Genomic DNA, 27,044 nt, shown 5'->3' on the forward strand with positions numbered 1-27,044 from the left:
GGCGTTGGAGTAATAGCACGGCGGGTGGGGCGTTTGCCTTGCACATGGCCGACCCGGGTTCGATTCCCAGCATCCCATATGGTCCCCCAAGCATCACCAGGAGTAATTCCTGGGTGCATGAGCCAGGAGTAACCCCTGTGCATTGCCAGGTGTGACCCAAAAAGCAATAATAATAATAATAAATAATAATTTTGGGGGGGTTTAGGCAACACCTAGCAGTGCTCAGGGCTGGCTCCTGGCTCTGTGCTCAGAGATCATTCCTACAGGGCTAGGAGGACCATAATGGAATACTGGGGATTGAGCCTGGGTTGACTCTGTTCAAGGCAAGCACCCTCCCCACTATATTATGGCTCCTTTTATTTTATTTCATGCTTTTATTTATTCTTAGTCCATCTGGCTTGTGCCAGACACTCTGCCGAGCTCTCAGTCTTGTGACTTGGCAGAAAGTGTGCCAAGGGGGGCAGTAAGGAGCCAAGGGACACGAACGCGGAGCCACACTCGCCACCTGTTCCCCTGGGCCCGTGAGGTCACCTCCCCAGCCTCAGTTTCCCACCTGAGATTGCTCCTGGCCCCCCAGGCACTGGTGCCCAGCTGAGGGAGCTGAAAGGAACTTCTTACTTCCAGTCCCACATCCCAGAGTCAGACCTCAGGCTGCCACTAATGGCCAAGTCAGGGCAGAGACAAGGTGGGCAGGTACCCCCCCAATCCCATAGGGGGGAACTGGCTTGCTGGGGCTCCCCCCTCTGGGCCTCAGTTTGCCCTGTGGAAAAAGGGAATAAGAACAGTACCCGGGGGTGAGAGACAACAAAGTGGGCTGGCACTTGCCTGGCATGTGACCAACCTCGGTCCTATTCCCAACATCACATATGGTTCCCCAAATCCCACCAGGAATGATCCTGAGTGCAGAGCTAGGAATAAATTCTGAATGTCACCAGTTTGGGGGTCACGAAAGCAGCAACAAAAAAATAATAATACACCTCTCTCCAAGGGCTTCCGGGGCCATGATGGGCCAGGGCAGTGATGGCTGGGCACAGACCGGGAAGAGGTAACACCATACAAAATGTCCACCCCAAGCCTTCTCCTGCCTCTGCACCTGATGGCCCTAGACCGGAAGCAGGTGCTGGGGTGCTGGTTATCCAGCCCCTGTCCTGCTCTCAACCCTTCCTCCTTGCTCTGTCCCCCACACCCATCTCCAATACTCCCCCTACCACCAGCCCATCTTTCTCTTTCAGCTGCCTGCCCTACCATCCCGCTGGCATCAATCCCTATATTAAAGACCCTCTCTTCAAAATACCCAGACAGGGTCTGCCCCTGCTCTGACTCACAGTCCCAGTGCCCTGTCCCCCATGGCACAGCCAGCTCCCACAGGGGTGGGTCAGGACCTACCTGTAGCTTTTTGAGCTGGCTGTTGACCGTGGCCAGGTCCCCGCCGGGGTCAACGTCCTGCAGCTGGCTCTCCATGTGAAGGAGCCTCTTGTCCAGCTCAGCAAAGCTCTGCACCAGCTGGTCGGCCTTGCTGGCCTCGAACAGCTGGCGCGCCTTGGCCTGGGTGGTGCTCTCCAGCTCGGCCCAGCACTGCCGGATCTCCCCCAGCTTCTTCCTCACTGAGGCTGCCAGCTCTGGCTTCTCTTGCATCAGCTGTTGACCCTCCTGCTCCAGAGAGGGGCAGAGAAAGAACGGGGTGACAGGACATGGTTCGGGGATGGGGCATGAAAGAGAAGTGAGCAGTTGGGAGGTACAGAGCCCAGAGCAAGATGGAAAGATGTGTGGAGGGAGGGCAAACGCAGAGAGGTCCAGAGAGGAGTGGGACAGACAGACAGACAGACAGACAAACAGGTGTGTGGAGGGAGACCCAGGGACGCAGAGGCGGAGGAAGGAGAGAGAGAGCCAGAGAGAGCCAGAGAGAGAGAGAGAGAGAGAGAAAGAGAGAGAGAGAGAGAGAAAGAGAGAGAGAGAGAGAGAGAGAGAGCGAGAGCACATTGTGGAGAGAAGGCCAGAGACAGGGCACAGTCAGACCACAGAAAGATAAGAGGAACAGAATGGGAGAGACAGAGAGAATGAATTTCTGTTCAACTCAAAGTCAAAAACTTGAGCATGTGGGCTGGAGTGACAGTACAGCGGGTAGGGCGTTTGCCTTGCACATGGCTGACCCGGGTTCAATTCCCAGCATCCCATATGGTACCTCGAGCACTGCCAGGAGTAATTCCTGAATACAGAACCAGGAGTAACCCCTGTGCATCACTGGGTGTGACCCAAAAAGGAAAAAAAAATAAAGAACTTGCGCATGTGCCACCACTTACGGGCCTCTCTGGCCATCTCCAGGGCTAAAGCCTAGGGCTGGAGACAGCAGAGGGGATCAGATGCAGTGGACCCCGGTTCGATCCCTGTAAACACCTATGGTCTCTGGAGCCCCACCAGGAGTGAACCCCAAGCACAGAGCCAGGAGTAGGCCCTGACCACCGGGGTGGCCCAACCTCCACTCCCAAAATATAAAATAAAATTTTATAAAAAAGGATTTCAGGGCCAGAGAGATATAGTACAGTAGGTAAGGCTTAATTCCCGATTGCAGAGCCAGGAATAACCCCTGAGCACCATCAAGTGTGGCATCCAAAACAAACAAATGTTTCAAAATCTCCCTCAAAAGCGGGGAGTTGGAGCAAGACTATAGCAGGTAGGATGCTTTCCTTAAATGAAGCTGACCAGGGTTCAATATCAAGTACCCCATCTGGTCCTCCAAGCCAGGCCAAGAGTGATCTCTGAGCACAGAGCCAGGAGTTGGCTTATTTACAGGTTGGCTCGGTATGCCAATCCCAACTGCAAAAAAAAAATAAATAAATAAATAAATAAATAAAGCTAACCTGAATATTTAGCTCAGTCAGAAAAGGAAGTATTCAGGGCTACAGATTGAGGGGTTTAATCAGAACAGGAGGCAGTTGTGGGGTGTGCTTATAGAGGAGGGGGAGGAATTAAGGCTTGAAGCAAAAATCTGCCCAACTTTCTCCAAGTCTAAAGGCAAGCTCATCGGTGACCAGAAAATATATCTGCTACAATGACATATCAAAAAGGACCATGTCAGGGGGCTGGAGAGAGATAGTATAGCAGGTAGGGTGCTTGCCTTATGGGTGGCTGACCTGGGTTCAAGCCCCAGCATCCTATATGGTTCTCCAAACACAGCCAGGAGTGATCCCTTAGTGCAGAGCCGGAGTAAGCCCTGAGCACCCCCAGGTGTGGCCTCAAAACCAAAAAAGAAAAAAGAAGAAGAAGAAGAAGAAAAGAAAAAAACCATGCCGGTCTCGATCTACCCAAGGTACCCAACCTGTGCCAGGCACATCCAGTGCATGAAACCTAGGGATGTGGCTATGCTGATTATTTTCTTCATTTTATTTTTGTGGGGTAGGGGGTGTTTCCCAAGCAACGTTCAGGGAGCAGGGGATTACCCCTGTGAGACTCAGCACAGCTGTGTGAGCCACACAGCTCAAAGCCTGCAACCCCCACAGGGCCCCTCGGATATACCTGGGGACCTTTAGGGCTATAGCCAGCAATGTTCGGGGGACTGTACAGGGTGCTGGGATTGAGCACAGGTCAGCTGCATGCAAGGCAAGTAACTTCCCCGCTCCTGTTTCCTTCATTTTGAAGCAGAGAAAACTGAGGCTCAGAAGAGGCCCACCCCAACTCCCCATGCCTCCCCATCCCCCAAAACAAAGAAAAGGGAAGAATCAGGGTGTCAGTCACAGTCACAGCATGAAGCCAGGGAGGTAGGGTGCAGTTCATTTTCTTCTTCTTTTCTTTCCTTGTCCTGGTTTTGGGATCATACTGGTGGTGCTCAGGGAACCATGCGGTCCCGGGGATCGAACCCAGGCCTCTCACATGAAAAACAGGTACTGCAATCCTTTTCACTCTCTCTCTTGTTTCCCCCAAAGTTCATTTTAACCCCAGATTTCTAGGTCTGTCCCGCCTGTCTAGTGCCCCAGACAGTGTGGGAGCAAGTCTGATGGGGGAGGTAACAGCAGGGGGTAGAGTCTGAGCACCATCCAGAAGAGATGTTGACTATTGACACGAGCAAATTGGGGTTTCACTCTGGAGCATGTGGGGGTGGTCTAACCATCTTTAATGTGGGGGGTTTGGTTTGGGGACACCAGGTGCCTCATGGAGGAGGGCAGTGACTCTGGGTCCAGAGAGAGAGAGGGGGCCAGCCCCTCGCAGCCGTTTACTGTCCAGAAGATGTTTACTGGCCACTTCCTATGGGCATCTCTCACAGGCAAGGAGGACATGTGCCCAACATGCTGGGTGGGCAGGGGCAGGGTGTGATGGCTGGCGCCACACACCATAGCCCTGAACTCGCAGCCCCAGAGCCAGACGTACGGAAGAGCTGACCCAGGGGCAAGGACAAAGGAGGCGGGGGGGGGGGGGTTGGGGGGAAGGGTCTGCACACTCACCCGCTCGATCTTCTCCAGCCACTCCTTATTTTGTGCCAGCTCGGCCATGAACGTCTGGTGGCGCAGCCATCGCTTATGCAGCTTGTGGCCATCGCCCCGCGTGCCATCTCGCGCCATCAGCATCTTCTCACGGACCCAGCCATCCAGCTGTGCAGGGAGGGGCAGGGGGCTCAGCCTGGCGCCCCCTGACCCTTGCAGGAGTTCCCAGGGTCTGGGTAGCAGTGGCAAGGGGGAACTTTGGCAAGCAAGGGCTTTATGGGGGCAGCTCAAGCTCAAGTTCTTTCCTAGGGGAATGGGGAATGGAGGAGCAGCTCCAGAATGCTCAGTCTTTTAGCCTCCCTGCCCTCAGGGCACCCCCGTGCAGCTCCCCATAAACTCCCAAGGTAGAGTTACAACCAGCATCCTACCACCCAGTGCTAAATGAGACTCCTGAAGTAAGTCCCCCCAATGCAGGGTAGCTGCTGACACACAGACACACGGGCACAGACACACAGACACACACAGACACAGACACACAGACACACATACAGACACAGACACATAGACACACACATGGGCATAGACACACAGATATACACAAAGGGCATAGACACACAGACACACAAGGACACAGACACACACAGGCACAGACACACAGATACACACAGGCACAGACACACCGACACACACAGACAGACACACACAGGCATAGAAACATAGATACATACAGACGCACACAGGTATAGACACACAGACACACATAGGCATAGACACATACTGCACAGACACATAGACATACAAGGGCACATAGACACACACAGATACACACATGGGCATAGAATCACAGACACACACAAGGGCATAGACACACAAACACTGACAGGCATAAACACACATAGGCATAGACACACCTAGACACACACAGGCATAGATACACAGACACACACAGGCATAGACACACATGGGCATAGACACACATGAACATAAACACACATAGACACACATGGGCATAGGCACACACAGACACACAGAAACATGGGCATGGACACACAGACACACACAGGAACACACACAGACACACACATGGACATAGACACACAGACACACACATGAGCATAGACACACACAGACACACACAACCATAAATACACAGAGACACTCAGACACATGACATAGACTCAGGGAAACACACTCTCACAGAAACACATATTCACATAACTAACAGTGATAGACACACACTCTCACACAGATGTACACATTTACACATACATGCACACAAAGATGTACACACGAGCACAAACACACAATCTCACACAGATGCAGACACACATGCATATACAAACACACAGATACACACTCACAAATGCAGACACACTCACAGACACACAATCTGAGAAAGATACACAAAAATACACAAAGAGACACACATAGGTGCACACACTCACATACACACAGAGATATACGTACTTTACACACAGACACACACACACACACACTCCAGCACTGAGCCCTTGGTGCAGTTTCAGTCACATCCAATAAGAACCAAGATCCCAGTCCATTCCCATGTATAGCAGATGATTCCTCCCCATCTCACTCCAGCCCCTCAATGCAGTCAGATGAACACCTGAACAGTATCTCAACTAATGCCAAGTCTACTTCCCTCCAAGCTGGACACCCCAGCTAGAGTACAGCCTTCCCCCACAGCCCAAATCTAACTTCCCTGTAAGCCCATAGGGCTCCCCATGTCCAGTTCTGGGACTCCAAGACCCCAGTTCTCCAAAATGGGAAGTATCTAATGCCAACCTCCAAATGCGGACCGCAGGATGGCCTGCTCGCTCCTAGCATAAAACTGACCCTCCAAATCTAGCTCCATGTACCCAACACAGTTAAGTAGAACCTCCCTAGACAGCATCCCCTCCTGCCCCACCCTCCAACCAAAGCCAATTCGAATCCTTCAACTCAATAGTTAAAGCAGCTGCTCAAAATGCAGCACCAAGGTGGGAGCATTCCTATCCTGATCAGGACCAATCACAAGACTGCTTTTTCTGAGCCCACTTCATAAAACAGTCTCCCCCCTCCGCAACCCCCCCCATGGCTGGCACCTCCCCCATTCATGACCAAACCTGGCACCTGGACCAGACCAGTTAGCTCCACCTCTCCCCCTCTCTACCCCCCCTCCCAGTCACAAGATCCTCCTCCTGCCTCTTGGAAAAAAAAAAAAAAAAACGGACTCTCGCTCCGCGGTCCCGGGAGGCAAATGCAGTCATATATGGCCAAGGACAAATCGGAGCGCCAAACCCCACCCCTTGTCCCTGGAGCAGGGCTCCCCGGGGTCCACCACGTCTGCGAATTCCCTTAGACCCACACCCCAGAACCAAGCCACGTCCCGACACCCCCATCCCCATGTACAGGTTCCCCACCCAGTTGACCCGAGGCAACCGCAGCCTGCAGAGAACGCTAAGCGGCATCAAGGCACCCCCCCCCCCCGCAAAGTAAAAGACCCCCATCACTCTCCACTCTCGGCAAAGCCCGAGTCCCCAACAACCAAGGAAAAGCCCCTAAAAGTCAGACCCTCCTAAACACACGCAAGTCTGAGGGTCTCTTAGTTTAAGACGGACCCTCACCAAAAAAGAAAAAGTGATTTACCCCCATCATTGAAAGGTTAATATAGACTCGGCAAGAACCAAGGGGAGGAAACCAAAAGATTGGGGGAAGAGTTCCCCAAACCTGGGACAAATCCCAGGCGCCCGTCACCCAGAAGTGAGCTTCTGAGAAAGGATGAGCCCCCAGCCCCAGTCCCCAGGACTAGCCCCCGACCTAGCAGCCCTACAAGTGCCCCCTTGCTCGCTTCCCTCTCTGGGGTCCGGACCCTGCGTCCCGCCCGCAGCAGCACCGCGGACAGCTCCCGGCGTGCCAGCCGGGTGCTGGGCGGGGGTCCAGGCGCCGGCCCCGCGCCCCCGCGCCCCTCCCTCCTTCTCTCCGCCCGCCTGTCCGTCCCGCGGCCCCGGCGGGCGGGCACGCGCGCCAGCCCCCTCCCCCGCCCGCTTGCGCGGGGGCGCGCGCCGGCCCCCTCCCCCGGGCGCCCCCGAGACCTGCAGCGGCGGCGGCGTTGGCGGGGCGTCCCTGCGGCGGGCGGGCGGGTGCTCGCCCCTCCACTGCGACGACGGCGGCGGCGGCGGCGGCGGCGGCGGCTGGGCTCCGGCGGGCGCGCGCCCCCGCCCTCGCCCCCGCGCCGCGGAAGCGCGCCCGCCCGCGCGCGCCCCCTGCTGCCTCCGTGCCCGCCTCCCCTCCGGGCCCCGGCAGGGGTTTGCTGGAGGACTCGCCCCCACTCCCGGAGAGGGGGGAAGGGGCCCCGGGACCAGCTCGGAAGGCCGGACTGGGGACGGGGGGTGAGGGATGGAGATGGGGTGGGTCCCCGGACCAGCTCTCATAGGAAGCGGGTTCGGAGTCCCTGACCCCTTAGCTGCAGCAGAGCTAGGGGGATCTATCTGCGAGGCGATGGCCCTGGGCCAGCCCGTCTAAGACTTCACAGTCACCCTCCCCGGGAAGGTGTGGGACACGAAGGTGGGGGAATCAGCTCTCATGGGCTCGAGCCTCAGACCCCAGATCTAACACGGAGGAGCGCGAGGGGAGGCGCTGGTCCGTTTCATAGGCTGGGGGAAAGAATCTCCCACGGGGCTCGCCGTGAGTGGGGCCCGGAAGCCTGGTTTCTAGAGCATCTTTGCTTGGGGGGTCCTGGGTCAGGCATGTGGACGGAAGAGCCCCGCCCGGGCCTTATGAAAACGTTTCTCTCTCGAGTGGTTAGGGTCCAGGGCGGGAATGTAGGAAATGAAGGCGGCGGCCGCAGCGTCTCGGGAGCCTTCTCTAACGGGACAGGGAACCTGGGCCATCGCTGGGGGTTACCCCCGCGAGTACGCGTGAACCTTTTCCCAGCGCGGGGTATGTGATTCCAGAACACTTTAAAGGGGCGCGGACCCAGTGCTGATCCATCTTAGACCGAACTTGAGCTCTGGGGAGGTGGTGCACCCCACCTCGCCCCCGCCTCCTCCCCTCTTCCCGGAGTTCCAATGTCCCTGCTCTGCTCCCCAGAAGCGCGCAGCTCCAGTCTCGGGGGAGAAAGGTGAGCTCCGCGCGCGGCCCCGCGGGACCCGCACACGCGGACGCGCCGTTGCCAGGAGCGCCGGGGCGGGGGGGGGGAGGGAAGAGGGACCTGCGGAGCATGCGCGCTGATCCCCGGGCACGCGCGCCCCCCCTGGCGGCACCGAGCGCGCACCGCTCGCCGACCCACTTAGACGGGGCGTCCCCACCCCCACTGCGCCTCTGCGCTCCCCACCCGGCTCCCCGCGGGCACGGCTGGAGAGCTGGAGGGCCTTACCTCATGACAGTCCCGCAGGAAGTGCTGCAGGCCGAGCTGGTCATGGAGCTTCTCCATCCACTGGTGGGCCCGGAGTTGATTTTCTTGGCTCCTGGGGAAAAGGTGGGGGGTGGGGGAGGTTTCGGGGACGCTGGCAGCGGCAGGGCTGTTTCGGGGCATCACATTTGACGGGTCTAGGGAACTGGGAGGGATGCGAGGGCATGAAATGGAGAAAGTAAGGAGGGGTGGGAGAAGGTCAAGGAAGAAATATCAAAGGGCAAAGTCAGGGCCAGCTGGGGTGGGGAAGGAAGAGAGAGAAAGAGCCAACGAGCCGAGAGAGAAAGAGAGAAAGAGAAAGAGATGGCTAGAGAGTGAGACAAACACTGGAAAGTGAGAGTCCCTAGAGAGAGAAATCAGAAGGGAGAGCTGCTCCATGGGAGAGAGCAACACGGACACCTCTGTCTAAACAGACACCTCAAGGGGTGTTACTGGGCGGTGGGGACAGCATTTGCCTTGCATGTGACAAAAAAGAGTTCTATCCCTAGCATCCCGTATGGTCCTGTTCTCCACCCAAGCCTGCCTCCCCCCTGCCTGCCAGGAGTGATCCATGAGCACAGAGCCAGGAGTAAGCCCTGAGCAGCACCAGATGTGGCTCAAAAACAAACAAATAAGAGGGTGTTGCCTACAGTGATCCAGAATAAGACAAAGAGGAAGCCCAAGTGAGAGAGAAAGTAGGGAAAGAAATTACACAGGGGCCATTCCAGGGAGAAACAGAGAGAGGAGAGGAGAGAGGGGGAGGGAGGGAGAAGAGAAAGAGAGAGCGCAGGAGAGATAGAGAGAGCACAGAGGGGCAGAGGGAGGGAAATGAGAGAATGAGAGTTGTGGCCCGGACAGCCCACACAGAGAAGAGGCACAAACACCAACAGTGTAAGTAAGGCCAGAGTAATAGTACAGCGGGGAGGCAGGGAGTGCATTGCCTTGCACGTGGCTGACCAGGTTCCATCCCCGGCAGCCCATATGGACCCCTGGACCCCACCAGAAGTAAGCCCCGAGCACTGTCAGGTGTGGCCCCCAAACCAAAAAAAAAAAATTAAAAAATTAACAACAAAAAATAGTAAAAGACTGGGGGCTAGAGAGATAGCACAGCGGGTAGGGTGTTTGTCTTGCACGCAGCCGACCTGGGTTCAATTCCCAGCATCCCATATGGTCCCCTGAGCACCGCCAGGAGTAACTGCTGAGTGCAGAGCCAGGAGTAACCCCTGTGCATCGCAGGGTGTGACCCGAAAAGCAAAAAAAAAAAAAATGATAGTAAAAGACTATAGCAGACTGAAGCCCACCAAGAGATGGGGAGGAGGAGATGACCTGGAGCCACAGGGAAGGTGGACAGCACTGTCCAAGAAGGACAGTCCATGGCCTGAGTGAACTGGCCAGACTGGAAACAGGCAGCTGCCCAGAGCTCAGGGCCAATCATCCAAGAGGCTGAGGGGCTGAGGCCTCTCCTTGAGGTTCCAAAGTCTCCTACTCATCACTCCCAGCTCAGGGTCTCCGCACTGACTGTTCTCTCATGCTCTTTCCCACCCCAATTATCCACATGCTGGTTGCCTGAGTGAGGACCCTCTGGGACCACTCGGGAACATATTCTTTTTCTTTTTTGTTTTTGGGTCATACCTCGCAATGCACAGGGCTTACTCCTGGCTCTGCACTCAGGGATCACTCCTGGTGGTGCTTGGGGGACCATATGGGATACCAGGGATGGAACTCTGATTGGTCTCATGCAAGGCAAATGCTCTACTACCTGCTGTACTCTCATTCCGGCCCCACTTCTGCCCTGCCTTCCTGCGTCGATGTTCTCTGCTATGCTGAGCACTGTCGAACACACTGTAGGTACATGTCCGGTATGACCTGGTTTGTCTCCCTAACAAGAACCTGGCTCTGTGGGCGCCAGAACATTTGTCTTGTTCTCAGCTGTAACCCTAATACTTCAGTGCCGAGAACAGGGGCCCAGCAGATGCTTCACACATTTTTGTCGAATGTATAAATTCAGGAGAGAGGCAGGAGGGGCAGCAATGGAGGGAGAGCAGAAGGGGGTGGGGAACAGGCAGAGACTTGATTCTGGAGGAAAAAAGATCCTATGACGTTACAAAGAGCCAGAGGCAGAGCAGGAAGAGGGACCAAGGAAGGACCGGAAACCAGCCAGGCATAGAGATAGGAAACGCCTAAACAGAAAACGCCTAAGCAGAAATCTGGTCCCTTGAGTTCCCTCCCCCCTCCTCCTGGGCCCTGGGCTTCATCCACCAGCCAGCCTGGCAGAGAGATGTGGAAAATCCCTCTGTTCTGGGAGCTTGAGCAAAAGGCTGAATTCAGATCCGAGCTGGACCTCTCCTTGGGTATGACCTTGACCAAGTCCAAGTCCCTTTCTGGGTAGTTTTTTGGTTTTGTTTTGTGACCACAGTCCGCTGTGCTCAGGGCTAACTCCTGGCTCCGTGCTCAGGAATCACTCCTGGTGGGGCTCAAGGGGCCATATGGGATGCCCAGGATTGAACCTGGGCTGGCCACATGCAAGACAAATGCCCTCCCCACTGTACTATTGCTCTGGTCCCCCAAGTCCCTTTTCAGAGCCTTAGGTGCAAAATGCACGGAAATTAAACTAGTGAGCTAATATATGAAAGGCACTTGCCTTGCCAGGGGCTGACCTCGGTTCATACCCCTTAGGGTTCTCTGAACACTGCCAGGAGTGATCTCTAAGCACAGTGTCAGGAATAAGGCTTGAATAAGGTTTGGGTGACCCCCAAACCATAAATATTTTTTTTTCTTTTTGAGTCACACCTGGCAATGCACTCAGGGGACCAGATGGGATGCCAGGGATCAAACCTGGGTTGGTTGCTTGTAAGGGAAACACCCCACTACCTGCTGTACTATTGATCTAACACTATTTTTTTTTTAAAGATGCAGATAAAAAGGGCCTCGCACACAGAGCTGGGCAGATCCCAGGGGAACTGAGAGTCAGGGAAATCTTAAGGCTGTGAGGTAGAGTGTGAACTCAGACCTGGCCCTGCCTAGCCCCAGGGCATCAGTTGCCACCTGGCCCTGCATGGGTCTGGTGAATGGGGTAGGGGCAGGAACAGGTCTACCTCTTCCCGACACTTTCCTGCCTCACCCAGCAAAGGCCTGGGCCAGAGACATTTCCTTTCAGCTCTCTAGTTCTGACCATTTTGGGCCTTCCTTGTCTGTATGCAGCCTCGTAAGGGAGGGCAGGGGTCGTGGTGGATCCCTGTCACTGCTGTGTGCCCACAGGCCCGGACAGGGCACAGGTTGCACCGGTTAACCAGCTGAGGAGCAACTAAATGGACAACAGCTGAGAAAGTAACCAAGAGGAAGGGAACACATCAGAAAGAACCAGGTGAGGGGCGAAATAGCACAGTAGGTAGGGTGTTTGCCTTGCACGCTGCCAACCGGGTTCAATTCCCAGCATCCCATATGGTCCCCTGAGCACCACCAGGAGTAATTCCTGAGTGCAGAGCCAGGAGTAACGCCTGTGCAGCACCGGGTGTGACCGAAAAGTGGAAAAAAAAAAACAGGTGATTGGCAGGAGCGATGGTTACAGCAAGAAGGGTGCTTGCCTTACACACGGCCAACCCAGGTTCAAACCCTGGCACCACATATGGTCTCCTAAGCTCAACAGGAGTGATCCCTGAGCACAGAGCCAGGAGTAAACCCCGAGTAATGCCAGGTGTGGTTGAGCAACAGAGAACATGTAAGGTGAGCACCTGTGTTTCATCCCTGACACTGTGTCATCCCCTTTGCATTTATAAATTACCTTTCTGCATAAAAGGAAAATCTCCACTTAGGGTCAGAGAGATAAGGAGTGATCTCTGCCAGGAGTGACTCCTGAGTGCATCTTTAGGGCAGAGAATAAGGTGCTTGGTCTGCATGTGATCTATCTGGGTTCAATCCCCGCCATCACTTAGGCGCCCCTGAGCCTCCAGGAGTGATCCCCAGGCACAGAGCCTAGAGTAAGCCCTGACCACCACTAGATGTGACCCCAATACGGTCACAGTCACAGTCCTCCCGTTGTTCATCAATTTGCTCGAGCGGGCCCAGTAACGTCTCCATCGTGAGACTTGTTGTTACTGTGTTTGGCATATTGAATACGTCATGGGTAGCTTTCCAGGCTTTGCCACAGGGGGTGAGATACTCTCGGTAGCTTGCAGGGCTCTCCGAGAGGGGCGGAGGAATCGAACCTGGCTCTGCCAAGCCGGCTGCATGCAAGGCAAACGCCCTACCTCTGTGCTATCGCTCCAGCCCAATAACAACAATTAAAAAGCCCAATAACAACAATTAAAAAAAACAACAATTCTTGGGGCTGGAGCAATAGTACAGTAGTTCGGCCATTTGCACAGCAACCCGGGATTAATCTCCTGCACCCCATATGATCCCTTAAGCACAGCCAGCAGTGACCCTTGAACATAGAACTGGAGGTAAGGTCTGAGCACTGCAGGGTGCAGCCCCAAAACAAAAAAAATAAATAAAAATTACAAAACAACTAATTTGTGAAATTAAATCGAAAATTACAGAATTAAATAGAAATTGTAAAGGGAGCAGGACAGAAAATACAAAGCTGTGAAGCAAAATAGCAGGACACTTGCTTCCCCACCCTCCCGCGGGGCAACCCGGGTCTCTGGAACCTACTTCTCCAGCATCCGGGTCACAGCCTCCTGTGCCTGGGCCCCGTAGGCATTGCCCTGCCGCAGCAGGCCCTGCGCAGCCTGTACGGCCACCTGCATCTTCTGTTGGTTCAGCTCCATCGTGGTGAGAAAATCTCGGTGCTGTTTCAATGCCTCCACCACCGACTCCACCGTGCCCGGGAGCTCCAGACCTGACAGGGCCACCTCCTAAGAAGGGGTGGGGGGTTCAGGTTAGCCCCATCCATTCCACAGCCTTGGCTCATCACTGCTCCTCAAGTGCCTGTTAGCTGTGTTCAGGCATGGTCCTACCCCAGGGCCTTTGTCCATGCTGGTCTCCTTACATGCATGCAAGCACCACAAATTTCTAACTAGTAAGAGCCACCAAAGGGTCTCTTGAGGCTTCCTGAGCTTCACTAATGAGGCTGCAATAATAACCTCATTACTGCAGGTCTCCCCCCCCTCCCCTCACCCTGCCTCAGGGCTCCCTCTCTGTCCCTTAGAAAATGATCGGAGTAAGCTTTCTCTGAAAAACAGTGCAGGTAGTCAACTTCTAAAGCAATCCCGAAAAAATTGATGCCTACTCCTGGACAGTCTGGAATCTGGGCATTCTCATTTTACCCAAATCCTTTCATTAGGTGCCCATTCCAGAATGACTTGCCAGCTGGATCAGCTGCCACCACATTTGATTCCTCAAACGACAAGCACAGTTGCCACCTTGAGAGAATTTACAAACTGTCATTCCAAATAAGGAGATACTCAGGGATCTGGAGGAATAGTGTGGGACTTAGAGCACCTGCCCTACAGGCATCTGGTCATGAGTTCAACCCCCTGGTGACCCACATGCACTAACCATGCTCCTGGCAGCCCTGTCATCTGAGGTTGGCAGTGCTCCTGCCCATGGTCCCTGACTCCCAAGCGATTTCTAGCTGCACCACAGTCAAAAGTGTGTGGATACCACAAAAAGGGGGGTGTCTCCTGGAAGCTAAGTCACTAAAGATGGGGGGAGGGCCTGTGCCAGCAGGTGTGAGCTCTAGTGAGCACCACAGCAACCCCCTCCTCAAGCACCACAATCACAACTGAAGTAGCTCAAGTAAGAGGCCAAGTCCCTAGGCCCGGTGCAATAGGCCAGCATGTAGGGCACTTGCTTTACACCCAGCCCACCTGGGTCTGACCAGTATCCCATATGGTCCCCCAAGACCGTTCAGGGGTGAGTCCTGAGTCTCGAAACAGTCCTGAGTAGTACGGCCAGGTGTAGCCCCCAAACGAAAACTCTAAAACAGAGTGCAGGAGCTGGAGCAATAGCACAGCGGGTAGGGAGTTTGCCTTGCACGGGGACAACCAGAGTTCAATTCCCAGCATTCCATATGGTTCCCCGAGCACTGCCAGGAGTGATCCCTGTGAATCGCCGGGTGTGACCCAAAAAGCAAAAGGGAAATAAATAAATAAATAAATAAAACAGAGTGCAAGCCCCAGGGAGCAATGCAACCTGAAACCAGACCCTCAGGGAGCATCATAGCCGGGTGCCTGTGCAAACCCACCTCTGTTGAAACAACGATGAAGCAAAAGGGTGAGCGGCGGAGGGAATTAAAAAGAATGGAGCCAGTGTGCCAATGTCATCCAGGTCCATCTCGGCCTGAATTACCGACTTCTGTCATTGGTACTTATCCTGTTCTTCCCATAAGATCTCTAAGCCTCATTATCCCTGAGCGATTTAGTCTCGCTTATTTCCTTCCTCCGGATAATCCCCAAACCGGAGGCAAGAAAGAGCCCAGGGCATTACTCCCGCGAGAGAGGCTCCGATCCGGCGGCTCAGCTAAGACACCCAGCCAGCCACCAGACCCCACTGCTGGTGAGCACGCACCAGGCACGTGCTGCCCATTCCAGCGGCCCTCGGAGAACGCGACGAATCCCCTGGTCCGGCAAACGCAACCTTCCCTAGTTTCCCCATCCCTGCACCTCTCGCGCACGCTCTCCCTCGGACCCCCACCGCGCGGGCGCCCTCGCACCTGGTTGCGCAGCACGGCGCGCGCCTGCCGTAGGTCCCGCAGGAAGAGCTGGTAGACGTGCGCCTGCACCAGCGCCTCCCGGCGCTCCTCCCACAGGCCGAGCAGCTTGTGCCAGCCGATTTCCAAGTGCGGCAGCCACTCGTCCAGAGCCAGGCCCGGTCCCAGCTCGGCGCCATCGGAGGCCAGCAGGGCCTCGCTGGCCGCCACGATGCGCGCATAGTCCTCCTCGTGCCGGTCCACTTCTTCCTTGAGCGCCGCGTGGCGCGTCAGCAGCGCGTCCGCCTCTTCCAGGCTCCCCGGCAGCGGGCCCTCGCCCGCCGCCTCCTGAGCGCGCACCAGCCAGTCCAGAAAAGCGTCCAGATCGTGCAGGAAGCGCTGCAGGCGCCCCGCCGCGGCCACTGCCTCTCCGCACGCCTGGGCCGAGCTGGCCAGCGCGCCCCACTCGGCGCCCAGCTCCTCGGCGCCCTGGTGCAGCCGCGCCGCCTGCGTCGGGAAGCGCTCGGCCAGCAGGGCTGCCTCCTCCAGGAGGGCCGCCTGGCGGGGCTCCAGCGCTTGCAGGGCCGCCTCCAGGCCGCTCAAACGCCACTGTAGGGCGCCGCCGGCGCGGGGCGCGCTCTCCACGGCCCTCCGCTTCTCGCGCACCTGGGCGCGCACCTCGGCCACCTCCAGCACGTGGTTTTCCACCAGCAGCACGGCGCTCATCTCCTCTTTGCGCTGTTCCACCAGCTCCACGATGCGGTTCCACCTGTACAGGGGGAGGGGAGAGGTCCAAGGAGACCTGGAACTCGGCTGGGGCTTCGAGAGAGCCAGGTGAGACAGCTATAACATCCCGGACACTGCGTGACTTTTGCAAGTCACTTTATCTCCCGGCGCTGCCCTCCCCGCCCCCTAATGCCCATGTCGGCCTGTGTCAATTCCGCTGCCAGCACATCTGTTTAGGGCAAGTTCTTTAAATGCTCTATTCTGAGCGAGGGCCAAACTGTCTTTATAAATGGTCCGAAAAGGCTGGATCAGCTGGAGCCTGGATCCAATCCCAGCACTCCATGGTCCGTCCTCCCGCACACCTCCTCACCCCCAGCACCACAGGGAGCGACACCGCCCGGGCCCCAGCAATGAGCAGGGAGTGGCCCCAGAGCTCCACCACCTGGCCCACCCCTCCCCCAAACCAAAAAGCAAAAAACGGGCTGAAACAATAGTAAAGTGGGTAAGGCCTTGCATCTGGCTGACCCAGGTTTGATCCCAGGCATCCCATATGGTCCCCTGTGTACCACTGAGAGTGATTCTTGAGTACACAGTCAGGAGTAAGCCTTAGCATTGCCAGGTGTGGCCCTCCAAAAAACAAAACCAAAATAAAGCAAAACAAACAAACCACAGTAAAGGGATCAGATAGATAGTATAGCGGGTAGAGTGTTTGCCTTGCAGGTGGCTGACCTGGGTTTGATCCCCAGCACCCTGAAAGTCACCCGAGCCCTCTCAGGAATGAGCCGGCAGCATAGAGCCAAAAGTAAGCTCTGAGCAATGCAGAGTGTGGCCCCCAAACTAAACAAACAAAGGCTGGAAGCAGATGTCCACTTACAGCCCCATGGAGTGAGGGTGCAAACATTAAAGACATTTCTTTTTTTTGCTTTTTGGGTCACACCCGGTGATGCACTGGGGTTACTCCTGGCTCATGAACTCAGGAATTACTCCTGGCGATGCTTGGGGGACCATATGGGATGCTGGGAATCAAACCCGGGTCGGTTGCGTGCAAGTCAAACACCCTACCTGCTGTGCTATTGCTCCAGCCCCAACATTTGTAAGAATCATAAAACAATGTCACTCTTCTCACTGCATTTGGGGGGGGGGCATGAAAATATGGTTTTCAGCAGCTTTTTCGGAGTCTCTGGGGCTACTCTTGACTGTGTCTGGGGTCTTTTCTGGTGGTCCTTGGGGGACTCTGCAGTGCCTGGGCCTTTGTATGCAAAGCAAGCATTCAGCCCATTGAACTATTTCTCCAACCCAGGAAAAGATGTGTGTGTGTGTGTGTGTGTGTGTGTATGTGTGTGTGTATTGGGGGCAATGGGGAACAGGCAGGGCTCAGGTGTCCAGGGCATCCTCCCTGTGAGTTTTGGCCAACTAAACTTAGGGGACCACGTGGTGCTGGAGATAGAACCCTGGTGGACACATGCAAGTCATGTGCCTGTACTATCTCTCAGATCTAAGGGAACAAAAACTAAATAAATAACGTTTTTCATCTATTACTATGTAAAAAGAATTTCGGAATCTTTACTACAGAAATTGGGATCTTGAGAGAAGATAAAAATCAGGCTTGGATAAATTCCTGGACCTCAGTAAAGAGTCAACAGGTCATTTCTGAAGATGAATGAATAGCCCATATAGATAGGGGTCCCCATTTGACATCAGCATCACTTGCACTGGCAATTATATATATGTATATATATATTTTAAGATTCTGCTGGTTTACTAAATCATTTTAGCCTTTCAGGGGGTTGCAATAAGATGCTCTTAATATATTTGCATGGATTGAGGAAAGAATCAGGGGAAGGACTGGGGTGAGATTCCCGCGGTAGTCGCTCAGGACTCCCTACCTGCTGTTCAGATGGTCCTGGCAAGAGCGCACCTCATCGGAACTGGGGTGACCTCCTTCTACCAGTTCCTGGACTGTGTGGTTGACGTCCAGGACCCGGCCCATGAGGCTGTTCATCTCCTGGTCCAGACTCTCAAACCTGTAGAGGACACACATGCTCAGGGAGGCCTGGCCCCTGGGGACCCAGGGCCACTTGCTTTTGTCCAACTGCTTTGTGGTTCTCCCCAGACGCCCCCCTCCCCTCATCAGCCTGTTCTTTCTCCTTCCCAGTCACCGTCCCCCTCCCTGGGCCTTCAACATTACCTTAAATCTTCCACTCCTCAGGCCTCTTCCTGGGCCCTCTGAGCTTGCTTATGGCATCTCATCCCCCCCGCCCCCAGTCCAGTCCCTCACTGCTGAGTTCATGACCCCCCTAGACCTCTGTCTTGGAGCTTGGCAGTTTCCCTCTTGAACCAGTTTCCAACCTCAGTGCCTCCCATCAGCCTTTTCAGGGATCATCATACCCACTGGGACCCAAACTAGCTTCCCCCAAGGTTGTTTCAATGTTTTTGTTTAGGGGGCCACACCCAGCTATGCTCAGAGTTGATTCCTGGCTCAGGGATCACTCCTGATGGGGCTTGGGGGACCACAGATGGTGTTGCGGATTGAATCCATGCTGCATGCAAGGCAAGCACCTTCCTTACTATACTTTCTCTCCAGATTCTCAAAGTTCTTCTGGGGCTAGAGTGATAGTACAGCAGGGAGGGCGTCTGCCTTGCACATGGCTGACCCACATTCAATACCAGGCATCTCATATGTCTCCCAAACACTGCCAGGAGTGAGTGAAGAGCCAGGGAGTAACACCTGAGTATTACTGGGTGTGACTTAAAAAGAAAAAAGTTGGTGGGATTGGTGTTGGAATATTGATTGAATGTAATCAATTATTGTGAACAACTTTATAATAATAAATTTAAAGAATAAATAAGTAAAAGTTCTTCAGGGGTCCCATTTTAGGAACAGTGCCACCACCCCTGAAGCCAAGACTTGGGGTCCTGTTCTGGACATTCCCTATCTGCACCCATGACCTGTCAAGTCCTGTCCCTTCCCACACAGGCCCTCCCACCTACCCTGCTCCCTTTTTGGGTTCCCAGCCACCACTCTCAGCCCTCCAACTCAGGAACCCAGCCCCATAGGGCAGTCAGGGAGGTGTTTTAAGCTAGGCGAGTGGTCTCCCTTGTTTAAAACTCTTGTCCAAAGGGCCGGAGAGATAGTATAGTGGTCAGGGTATATCTAGAAGGGAATAGGTGCTTGGGGAGTACTTGTTGAATAAATGGATGGATGCACAGATGGACCAATAAATGTATGGATGTGCGCAAGGTTGGGCAGGCACGTGGATGCAAGCATGGACAGATGCCTGGATGCCTGAGTAGATGGATGAGTGATCCACAGATGGATGCATGAATGGGAGAATACATGAATGTAAGCATGAATGAATGCATGGATGCCTTAATAAATGGATGCATGAATGCATGGGTGTCTGTATGCATGGATGGAGACATGGAAGCAAACATGGATGGTTGCATGTATGCTTGGACAGGTGGATACCTGAATGTGTGTGTGTGCGCGTGTGTGTGTGCGTGGACAGGTGGGTGCAGGCATGATGGATGAGGGGATGATGCCTGCGGGTGTGAATGAATGAACCAGATACTTAGTGAGAGGAAGTTCATACTCTCATTTAACAGCTCACTAGTAAATCATCTTATAGATAAGTCAGCATCTAATGTGTGGGAAGAGTAATAAAGAAATGAAGTGGGTGGAGGATGAGAGCCTGGTAAAGGTTAGAGCTATTAGCTAGAGGAACATTTGTCCATGGAAGGTGGGGGCTGACTTGGCCCTGGAGACACTCAGGTTACTTGGCTTAATGTAAGTCTCAGAGTAAGAGGGGGCGCTCCTGGGCGGCCCAGGCATCTGCCAGTGTTCGCTCATTTCCTGTTCTGCCTGTGAAGTAAGAACTAATCTCATCCCTCCGGTCTTCCGGAGCCTGTGAGTTCCAGCTGAGTCTCTGCCACAGGAACCGCTGAACCAACCAGGGGGTGTGGGTTGGTGCGAACTGGGACCCCGAGTGCTGCCTGCGCCGCGCTCACCGATGCTGCACCACCTCTACGTCGTCCAGTGAGTCGGGCACGCGCATGGCGAGCAGCCACTGCTCCTTCTCGCCGATCCACAGCTCGCACGCATGCACCTCGCCAAACATGCGGTAGACAGCCAAGGCATCTCGCAGCCACTGGCGCCGCAGCGCTGCCACCTCGGTCACCTCGGCGAACAGCTGCTCGGCCTCCACCACACGCACCTGCAGAGCCACCACCAGGGGCCCGGCGCCGCTGGCGCCCCCCAGCGTCGCCAGCTGGCGCCGCAAGCCGCCCACGGGCCCGCGATGCGCCTCCACCTCCCCAGTGAGCGCGCGGTGCTGGCGCGCCAGGCGACGGCTGGACGCTTCATCGTGGCCGAAGTCCCCCGCGGCGGCCAGGCGGTAGGCGTCGCGCAGCCAGTCGAGGAGCCCGTCGAGGTCGGCACCGAACTGGTGCAGCGCCCGCGCCTCCTGCAGCCGCCGTTCGCGCCGCGCCGCCGCCTCTTCCAGCCGCTGCCAGCGCCGCCGCGCGCTCGCCGCGCGCTCCGCCAGCCCAGCCAGGTGGGCCGTCTCGGCGCCCGCGCCCACCGCACCGCCGGCGGCCGCCAACTCCTCGCCGCGCCGCAGGGCCTGCTGCAGCAGCGCCCGCCGCCCGCCCAGCTCGCCCTGAAGGATCTTGTGTTGTGCCAGGAGGCGCGCGGTGCTGGACAGGTCGTGCGCGCCGCCCGCGGTCCCCGCCGCCCCCGCCGCGCCGCCGCCGCCGCCCGCCGCCGCCTCCAGGAGGCGCTCCTTGTCCCGCGCCCAGCTCTCGGCCTCCTCCAGCTCCTGCAGCAGCGCCCAGAGGCTCCTCGAAGCCTCCAGCTCGGCGCGTCGCCGTGCCGCCTGCTCCTGCAGCTCCGCCAGGCAGCCATGCACGTGGTTCACGCGGTTGCAGATGACCTGCGGGTCGCACGGCTGGTAGCCTGCGCCGGGAGAAGGGAAGGAATTCCGGGCTGGACACGGGCCAGGGAGCCCCAAGAGAGGTGGTGAGGGCTACCGTCCAGTCCTTGGCCAGACTTTACCAGTTGCCAGGGTTCAAAAACATCCAGGCCACCTCCCTAGCACCTCCAATTCTCCTGTGCCTCACACAGGCTTTTTGGCTTCCTCTCTCCCACCCCCCCCCTTGCTCTCTCTGCCTGTAACCTCCTCCTCTCTGCCCAGTTAATGGTCTGCGTTCTGATCTGGAACCCAAAGGGGCAATTTCTGAGCCAGTCCTTGCCACACCATGTCCTCACCTCTGCCCAGCATAGGGTCACACCCAGGGAAGTCTAGTGAAAAGGGTGACTTAGGGATAATTGGAGGGAGGATGGAAGGAGAGTGAATGGATGGATGGGTGGATGGATGGATGGATGGATGGATGGATGGATGGATGGATTATGGAAGATAGGGGATGGATGGATGGATAGGTGGATATATGGGTCATAGATGGGGATAGATGGTGAGGGATAGGTGGGTGGGTAGATTAGAGATGGGTGGTTGGGTGGATGGATAGGTGGATGGATGGGTGAATGAATGATGGAAGATAGGGAATGAATGGGTGGCTACGAGGATGGATGGATGATGGATGGTGGTGGAAGGGTGAGGGATGGGTAGGTGGGTAGATTGGGGGTGGATGGATGGATGATGAATGGGTGGATGAATGAGATTTAGATGGATGGATGGATGGATGGGTGGATGGATGGATAAATGGGTGCATGGGTGGTGGAGAGATGGGTGGATGAATGAGTGTGTGGGTAGATGGATGGATGAGGGGTGGATGGGTTGAGGGATAGAAACTAAGATTCACTAAACCTTAGAATCTGTGATTTTTAGTGAAGCTTCAGAATGAAACCAAATGAAATGTGTGCTTGTCAGCAGTTTTCAGGGGTTCTCTCATCCTCTGTGGCACTGTCTATTAGCCCCAATTAAACCTTCCTCCTAACTGCTACTTTGTGACTAGAGGACTGTGAAATTAACTTAATGGTCCTCAACCAGCATTTCTTTCATAAGAAGAGAATAGAATGAATAGAAAGTGTCAGCATGTAGGTGAAGGGAATTACTGCTTTATAAAACCTTTGTGCCTTTTGTGCCTTTCTCTCTCTCTCTCTCTCTCTCTCTCTCTCTCTCTCTCTCTCTCTCCCTCTCCCTCTCTTCATGAAACTTGGGGTAATTCTTGCTGAATAAAAATAGGTGGAGGGGCCGGAGACTTAGTACAAGGGTTATGCTTTGCATGTAGCAGGGCTAATTCAATGCACGGCAACACTTATGGTCCTCCAAACATTACTAGGTATAGGTTTGGAGGCTTCTAGGACATCACCAGGTACGGCTCTGGAAATCCCCAAGGTGGCCTGGGTAGCCCACAGTGCTGCAACGCCTGAGCATCACTGCATCCTTGGGCCTGGCATGAAACTGCCAGCCCGGTCAGCTGAGGGATGCTGGGGAGAGTACCTGAACCTCCTAAGTGCTGCTTCCCCACACCCCCCAAAAACCATACAGGATTTTTTTTGTTTGGGGGCCAAACCCAGAAGTTTTCAGGGATTACTCCTAACTTGGCACTTAGGAATCACTCTTTGTGTATGGACAACCTAGGCTTGATCCCCAGTACCCTGAGTGCCTCCAGGACTGATCTCTGTGTACTCTGAGCCAGGAGTGATTCCTGAACACCCTTGGGTGTGGCCTCAAAATTTAAAAAGCAAATAGAGGACTGGAACAATAGTACAGTGGGGAGGGAGTCTGCCTTGTGTGAGGCCAACCCAGGTTCTATCCCTGGCATCCCATATGGTCTCCCCAGCACTACCAGGAGCAATCTCTGAGTGCAGATCCAGGAGTAATTTCTGAGAATTGTCAGGTGTGCTCCCCCCAAAATAAAATTAGAAATACAAATAAAGGAGTGAGACATGCCCGCCTCAAGCCCTCCTGAAGGGTTCTGTGGCTTTGAGCCTCACCTTCCTCATCTGTGAGAAGGAGCAAAGCTGATCACACTCCCAGTCAGCAAACTGCATCAAGGAACCCTGACATCAGGCCACTGTGTGCCCATTGACTCCTATTCTCTGACTCCTCGCCACACTGTAAGGCTAACAGAGGGGAACGTCATCCAGCTGCCCCCAGTTCCTGACACCCCCAATTCGCATGAAAACCCCCATGGTGATCTCATCACCCATCACCAAAACCCACTCTCTCAAGGATGTCCCTTGTCACAGCCTCTTCCTGAGATGCACTCAAAGGGGGCACAGAACCCACACACGCAGGGGGTGGTGCGGGCAGGGGTGTGGGCTGGAGGGTGCTAGCCTTGGCTGTCTCCAGCAAGTGGCCCTGCTTGGCTGCTGGCAACACTGCACACCTCCTCTTTCTCAGTTACCTCTTTGGGATTTGGGGGACACCCCACCATTTGGACCATACCCAGAAGTGCTCAGGGACTATTCCAGGCTCTGTGTTCAGCAGTTATCCCTGATGGTGCTGCAGAAATAAAACTTGCTTTAGCCACTGTGCCAGGCAAACGCCTGAATCCCTGTGACTATTATCTGTCCCTCTAAGTTATGTCTTTGTTTTAATTTTTTAGGGAGGGGGGCTATGGGGAGGAAACAACACCTGGAAGTACTCAGGGTTTACTCCTAGTATGAACTCAGGGATCACTCCTGCTGGGACTCAGGGGATCGTATGTGATGCCAAGACTCATACCTGGGTTGGTGACATGCAAGGCAAGCACCCTGCCTATTGTACTTTCACTGGCCTCAACTATGTCTTGGAACAGAGCTCCCCACCCTCCTGGCCCCATAGATGTGGCCAGTTTGATCACTGAGATGCCTGCGACAGTGCTAGTTGGTTGAGTGAATATAATGGAACCATTTGGTTGAGGAAAGCGCTCCTTGAGTCTTTTTATATGGGGGTGGGGATGGGGTGGGGTCATACCTGACAGTGCTCAGTGGCTATTCCTGGCTCTCTGCTCAGGAGTGGCCTGGTAATGCTTGGGGAACTTTATGTGGTGCCAGGTTCACAGCGGAAGCTACTGCATGTAAGGCAGATGTCTGATCTCTCCTATCTCTGGCCCCTCCTCGGGCCTTTTGCCAGACTACTGGGGGAAGAGCCTCTCTCCTCTGTAATCTACTGGGATGTGGATGCAGGACTGAGGATACCAGGTTTTTGGCAGATGGGGAGGGACTGCCCCATGGGACCTACAGAGAGGAGAGTCAGGGAGAGACGGGACTTCAAAAGCATCACAGCGCCACCATCCCTAGATGCAGCCAGACCTGAAGCCGAAGTCCCTCCCTGGGCATTTTGGTTACATTGGTCAATGCATTCTCCCTTCCTCCACCAGCTAACTGAACTGAGATTCTCTCACCTCCTGCTAAACAGCCCTGTCTAAATAGTACCTTTCACTATCTTTTTGGTTTGTTTTATTTTGGAGGTCACACCTAGAGGTACTGGACGGGGACTACTTTCAGCTCTGTACACAAGGGACCACGCAATACAGGGGATTGTGTTTCAGAATCTTCCGCTGAAGACCCAAATTCACCTGATGATACACCGAGCCGGGTGCTTCCAAAGACAGGGAACTCCCTCCTTCCTGCCATCCCCCAGCTGCTTCCCTTAGCCCCTGCCCTGGAAGAAGTCTCCACCCCAAGTCCCGACTCACCCTGCAGCTGAGAGAAACGCAGGGCAGCTGCGTTGAGCGCCTCCACGCGCTCACTCTGGGCCGCAATGTCCCCCTCCAGCAGGCCATGCTTCTGTAGCAGATCCTCGGCCTCCACCAGGTGCTGCCCACACTCGCGGGACAGCAGTTGAGCCTGCCAGAGGAGGCAGCACTGAGCAAGCAGTTGCGCGGGGGCTTCAGTCCCCGCCCCTTCGGTCCCCGCCCCTCAAGTCCCCGCCCCCTGCCCTGCTCCCATTGGTCCAGCTCTGCTCCTCCAGACACCCTCTCAAGCTTGCTTTCTGCGCTTCCAACCCTTCTATCCATCTGCCTCTCATCATTTGCTATCTCTGGGCTCTTTCTGTGTCTTCATCTTTGTCTCCTTACCTCTCCGTTTCCACCTTTCCTTTTTTTTGGGGGGGGAGAGGGATTTGCCTCCCCAGAGGTGGCTGAAAGTATTCAGCCCATATTGCAGGACTGATTGTTCCCTGCTGAGGAGTGAGAACTCAGCTATTTGGTGCTGTTTCAGCCCAGTGGTGATGGGGACGCCAAAACCACACCCTGAGACACTACTCAGGGATTCAACTTGGAGCTTCTAACAGACAAGGTAGAGATCCCAGCCTTTTGGTGTTTTTTTGGCCATACCCAGCAGTGACCAGGCCTTACTCCTGGCTTTGCGCTCAGGGATCTCTCGTGACAGGGCTCCAGGGACCATATGAAATGCCGAGGAGAGAGCCTGGGTCAGCGACATGCAAGGCGAGTGACCTGCCCACTGTACTCTACTTTTCTGTCTCTATCTCTGCCCTTCTCCTTTGTGCCTTCTGTCCCTCTCTTCGCTCCCTTCAATCTTATCTCCGTATTTCTATTTCTTGAATGGATTCCATCTCCTCACATAATTTCTCTGCAGGCATTTAGAGAGCCATCGCTAACTTTGTCTCTTTCATCTTTCCCTCTTGCCCTCCCTTTCCCCTGTCTTTAATTCCTCTTTGCCTCTTAAACTGTCACCAACTCCCATTGTCTAGTCTCTGCCCCTACTCTCTGTGTCCTTCTATACCTCTCTCATTATTTTCCCTCCTCTCAACCCTCCCCCACACACATACACACACATTTCGGGGGGATAGGGGTCACACCTGGCAAAGCTCTGCTTACTTTTGGCTTTGTGCTCAAGGATCACTCCTGGGAGTGCTCAGGGGATCATTTGGGGTGCCGGGGATCAAACAGGAGCCTGCCGCGTGCAAGGCAAGCCCCTCCCTCTGCCTCCAGTCTCTCTCTCTCCCTTTGTCTCCTCTTCTCTTTATCCCTTTCTGCCTCCCTCCACCATCACTGTCCATTTGGCAACCATTTCCATGACTCTAGGCTTCCTTCCCCTTTCCAGCACTCCACGTCCCTCCTGGGCCCCTGCCGGACCCCCACCTGCATGTCCTCCATCCAGTCCACCATGTACACCATCTCCTGAAAGACCTTCTGCAGGGCCAGGTTCTGCTCCAGTCGCGTCCTCCGGGCACCGACCAGCCCAGTGAGCAGGGCCCACTGGCGCAGGACACTGTCACGCTGGGCAGCCACCCGCCGGGCATCGTAGTAGCCCTCTGCCGCCAGCGCTTGGGCTAGCTCGGCCACCCCCTGTACCCGCTCTTCGTAGGCTGCGATGTCAGCCTCGATGGCCTCGTGCTTCTTCATGGCCGCCTCTACTGCCGGCAGCTCATAGCCGAAGTTGTCCTGGGACAGGATAGGTCAGAAATATGTCCATGGGGCTTCAGGTCTCTAACCTGGACCTCTGTGACCCTAAAATCTCCCCCACCTGCTCCTGTCATCCTGGAGGCCAACACCCCCCATTCCATGTCACCTGGGGACCAGCTTCACCATCCCATTACCCTGCCTGGTAACAGTATTTTTTTTGGTGGGGGGGGGGGAGTTGAGGCCACACCCAGCAATGCACAGGGATCACTCCTGGCTTTGTGCTCAGGAATCTTTCCTGGTGGTGCTTGGGGGACCATATAGGATGTCAGTGGATTGGCCATGTGCAATCTCTCTGGGATCAGTTTTTTTTCTTTTTGGGTCATACCTGGCGATGCACAGGGGTTACTCCTGACTCTGCACTCAGGAATTACTCCTGGCAATGCTCAGGGGACCATATGGGATGCTGGGAATTGACCCAGGTTGGCCGCGTGCAAGGCAAACGCCCTACCCACTGTGCTATCTCTCCAGCCTCTGGGATCAGTTTTATCCTCAGTGACTACCCTGGGAA

The 27,044-nt window shown here is 55.1% G+C and overlaps 1 protein-coding gene across 3 annotated transcripts in view; it reads right to left on the reverse strand.

Moving 5' to 3' along the window:
- The window catches only part of SPTBN4 (spectrin beta, non-erythrocytic 4), a 90,406-nt gene that overhangs the window by 37,964 nt on the left and 25,398 nt on the right, over positions 1-27,044 (reverse strand). For 2 of the 3 annotated variants that reach the window (XR_008795383.1, XM_056136893.1), the window contains exons 12-20: positions 26,213-26,515; positions 24,806-24,956; positions 20,171-21,116; positions 18,049-18,186; positions 15,461-16,205; positions 13,459-13,661; positions 8,791-8,881; positions 4,437-4,583; positions 1,387-1,650 (exon numbers count right to left, since the gene is read on the reverse strand). Coding sequence is in view for 2 of the 3 variants with exons in the window: in XM_056136893.1 (XP_055992868.1) it covers positions 1,387-1,650; positions 4,437-4,583; positions 8,791-8,881; positions 13,459-13,661; positions 15,461-16,205; positions 18,049-18,186; positions 20,171-21,116; positions 24,806-24,956; positions 26,213-26,515 (2,988 nt within the window). In the remaining variant the exon portion in view is untranslated. Of the gene's footprint in view, positions 1-1,386; positions 1,651-4,436; positions 4,584-7,507; positions 7,641-8,790; positions 8,882-13,458; positions 13,662-15,460; positions 16,206-18,048; positions 18,187-20,170; positions 21,117-24,805; positions 24,957-26,212; positions 26,516-27,044 lie in introns of those variants that run through there. The other variant, XM_056136894.1, reaches the window with a different exon arrangement.

Source organism: Sorex fumeus, unplaced genomic scaffold (assembly GCF_029834395.1).
Source record: "Sorex fumeus unplaced genomic scaffold, SorFum_2.1 ptg000122l, whole genome shotgun sequence".
Lineage (NCBI taxonomy): Eukaryota > Metazoa > Chordata > Mammalia > Eulipotyphla > Soricidae > Sorex > Sorex fumeus.